The following is a 3,042-nucleotide window of genomic DNA, read 5'->3' as shown; positions in this document are numbered from 1 at the left end:
TGCAAGTGATAAGAACCCAAACATGGTCCTTCGCAGTCAGTAAGGTCGCCAGGTTTTTCGCAGATTTGGCACACGTTCTCTCTCTTCACAGGCCAACTGGAAGACAGTTTGAAGATCTCCAACTCATATTCATCATCCTCCTCTTCCTCCTCTTCTTCTTCTTCTTCTTCTTCCTCCTCTTCCTCCTCTTCTTCTTCTTCCTCATCCTCCTCCTCATGCCCCTCTTCCTCGTTATTCTCCTCCTGTTTTACAAGTAATTTCACACCGTCTCTGTCCAGCTCCACTTTTGGAATTAGCTGGCCTCTCTGGTGAGAAGAAGCATGCCTGAATTCTGCACTCTTGCCGTGACCATCAATGCTCTTGCTGCTGCTGTTGTTCATCTAAAATGGTAAAGGAAAAGATTTAAAAAAACACTGAACAAAAGATAACCAAAAACAACAAGAAAAAAAAAAACACATGGCCAGGTTGTTAAAAAGTACGCTTTGTAATCACATGGTTCTATGCTCAATCCCAAAACACGGCACTTTATGAATCTCTTGTTATAACCCCAGGTTTTTCAGTCCTGTGAGAGAGTTTGGTGGACTAAAACAGAGCAGACACTTGTTGTACATGTGTGTGTGTGATAGAGTGCAGTATGGGCAAATGGTTAAGAAGTTTGCATCACAGCTATGGAGTACCAGGTTCAATCCCCGTGCGTAGCGTCTCGTGCAAACATCATTTTCTACAACCTAGGGTCAACCCCCATACTTTGTAATTGGATAGAAGGAAACTGTACAGAAACCCGTCAATTGGATTGTACCTGTAATCCAGAAGGGTACAGCCTTGTCACACATACTGAGCCATACTGATTCTGCCTGAGGATTATTAAGAGTACACATGTCTGTGGAATACTCAACCAATTATACACTGATCTAATGAACTTGCATCTCAATTCATTCAACAACTGAATCCTCATTATTGAACAACAGAGAACCAATACCACAAGTCTTGGGATACATTATGGCCCAAATGAACAGGATAGCCATGTCTAGAATGTTTGTGACAATAAGTCTGTTCAGCCACAGCTGAGCTTGGACTTGACAATGACAGTGCTATTGCCACTTCCAATAGACAACTTACCTGATGATGTTCTGCTAAAGAACTGGAATCCTGAAACATCTTGCTGCCAAAGCCTTTGCTCTGTACACTCCGCCTCTTTCTGGTTGAATTTGGTTTGGAATTAATCTGAAAAGATGAAAGTTTAAGAATAACAATAATAATAATAACAATACTAATCTATTCCTTTATTGCCTCAACAAAGATGGAAGATTTCTGTTTCAGACATAGGGTAGAGTTGACTAGATGAATACAGCAACCAAATATTCGATTGGAGAGCAATGGTCAACTTGGGTAAAATGTGAACTGAGATCATGATGAAACACAACTGAAAACTACAAAGAAGTATTTTGTCCATCACACTAACAATAATAATAACATTAATAATAATAATAAGGATGATTTCTTATGCATGCACAACGTTAATTACAAAATACTTCAAAATTGGAAGAGACAGTCTCCCACTCCAGAGTGGACAATATTCAACCATCACCAAAAGAGCCAACGACTGGCTTGTGCTGTTTACAGCAGTGATGTAACCTATTTACAGTTAAGTGAACCGGAAAATTGAGGACTGGTGAACCAGATGGCTACACCAGGCTATATAATCTGATTTGGCAGAGTTTCTACAGCTGGATGCCCTTCCTAACGCCAACCACTCCGAGAGTGTAGTGGGTGCTTTTACGTACCACAGGCATGAAGGCCAGTCAGGCGGTACTGGCAACGATCATGCTCTAATGTCTTTACACATGTAACCGGTACAAGTGCCAGACACACATATATACATACACACACACATATATATACACATATATACACACACACACACATATATATATATATACACACATATATAAATATATATATATATATATATATATATATATATACACATATGTATCTACACACACATATATATAAATAATATGCTAGCATGGAAAGCGGACGTTAAACGATGATGATTATAATGATGATATACACACACACATATATATATATATATATATATATATATATGTGTGTGTGTCCCGTTCTGACATTGGTGTAGCTTTCAATGCCAAAATTTGGCACAATTCCTTCCAGGATCTTCCAGATGTATATTACTGCATACCTCTCCCACCTTCTCTCCAGTAGTTCAGCAGTTGCAAAGAGACAATCTTCTTTGTGAATCTTCTCTGGATTGCTATCATGGTTTCCTTATCTCTGGTTCTGAATGTTCTCAGGATCCAGCCAGCCAGTCGTCTGCACTTTGTCGCCATCCTGGTAATGTGCACTTGGAAAGAGGTATCATGGCTCTGGGATTGAAATTCCCTGCCGACCAGTGTACTCTGTAAGTTTCATATTCAGTTTTGGACGTTGGTAGTACAGGGCTTGGAATTTTTCAGCATTAAACTGCATATTATTATCCTCAGCCCATCTGTAAATTGAGTCCAACTCCTGCTGCAGATGTGCAACATCACTGGAGTTCTGTATTTTCTGCGAGACTTTCGTATCGTCTGCATAGCTTACAAGGGTGGCTATCCGGGCACTTGAGGGCAACTATAAAAAGCAATGGTCCCAAGACAGTACCTTGTCGAACACCGCTGACTATTTGTGTTTTCATAGCCATTACTGCCTGACTTCTATCTTTCAGAAAGTCATGTAACCACTCTCCAAGTTTTCCAGCTATGCCAAGATCACGCAGTTTGTGGCATATCACACCATGATCCACTTTGTCAAAAGCTTTTGCAAAATCAAGGTATATTACGTCCACATTTGAGTTGTTGAGTAACTGCCTCAACACCCAGTCATAATGTTGTAAGAGCTGGGTCAGGCAGCTCCTACCTGGTCGAAAGCCATGTTGGGTATCACTCAGCAAGTTATTTTCTTCAAGGAATGCGATTAGTTTTCCTCTGACTATCCTTTCTATGACTTTGCTGATGTGTGAAGTCAGAGAGATAAGCCTAT

The 3,042-nt window shown here is 40.2% G+C and overlaps 1 protein-coding gene across 1 annotated transcript in view; it reads right to left on the bottom strand.

Annotated features, from left to right (window-relative positions):
• Nucleotides 1-3,042, bottom strand: part of LOC106876973 (histone-lysine N-methyltransferase NSD2) — an 84,200-nt gene that overhangs the window by 1,087 nt on the left and 80,071 nt on the right. The window contains exons 6-7 of the mRNA XM_052974264.1: nt 1,120-1,224; nt 4-380 (exon numbers count right to left, since the gene is read on the bottom strand). Of these exons, the coding sequence (XP_052830224.1) occupies nt 4-380; nt 1,120-1,224 (482 nt within the window). The remainder of the gene's footprint in view (nt 1-3; nt 381-1,119; nt 1,225-3,042) is intronic.

The sequence above is a fragment of the Octopus bimaculoides genome, chromosome 18 (assembly GCF_001194135.2).
Source record: "Octopus bimaculoides isolate UCB-OBI-ISO-001 chromosome 18, ASM119413v2, whole genome shotgun sequence".
NCBI lineage: Eukaryota > Metazoa > Mollusca > Cephalopoda > Octopoda > Octopodidae > Octopus > Octopus bimaculoides.
The sequence above is the reverse complement of the archived record's forward strand: the minus strand, read 5'-3'. Positions and strand labels throughout refer to the sequence as shown.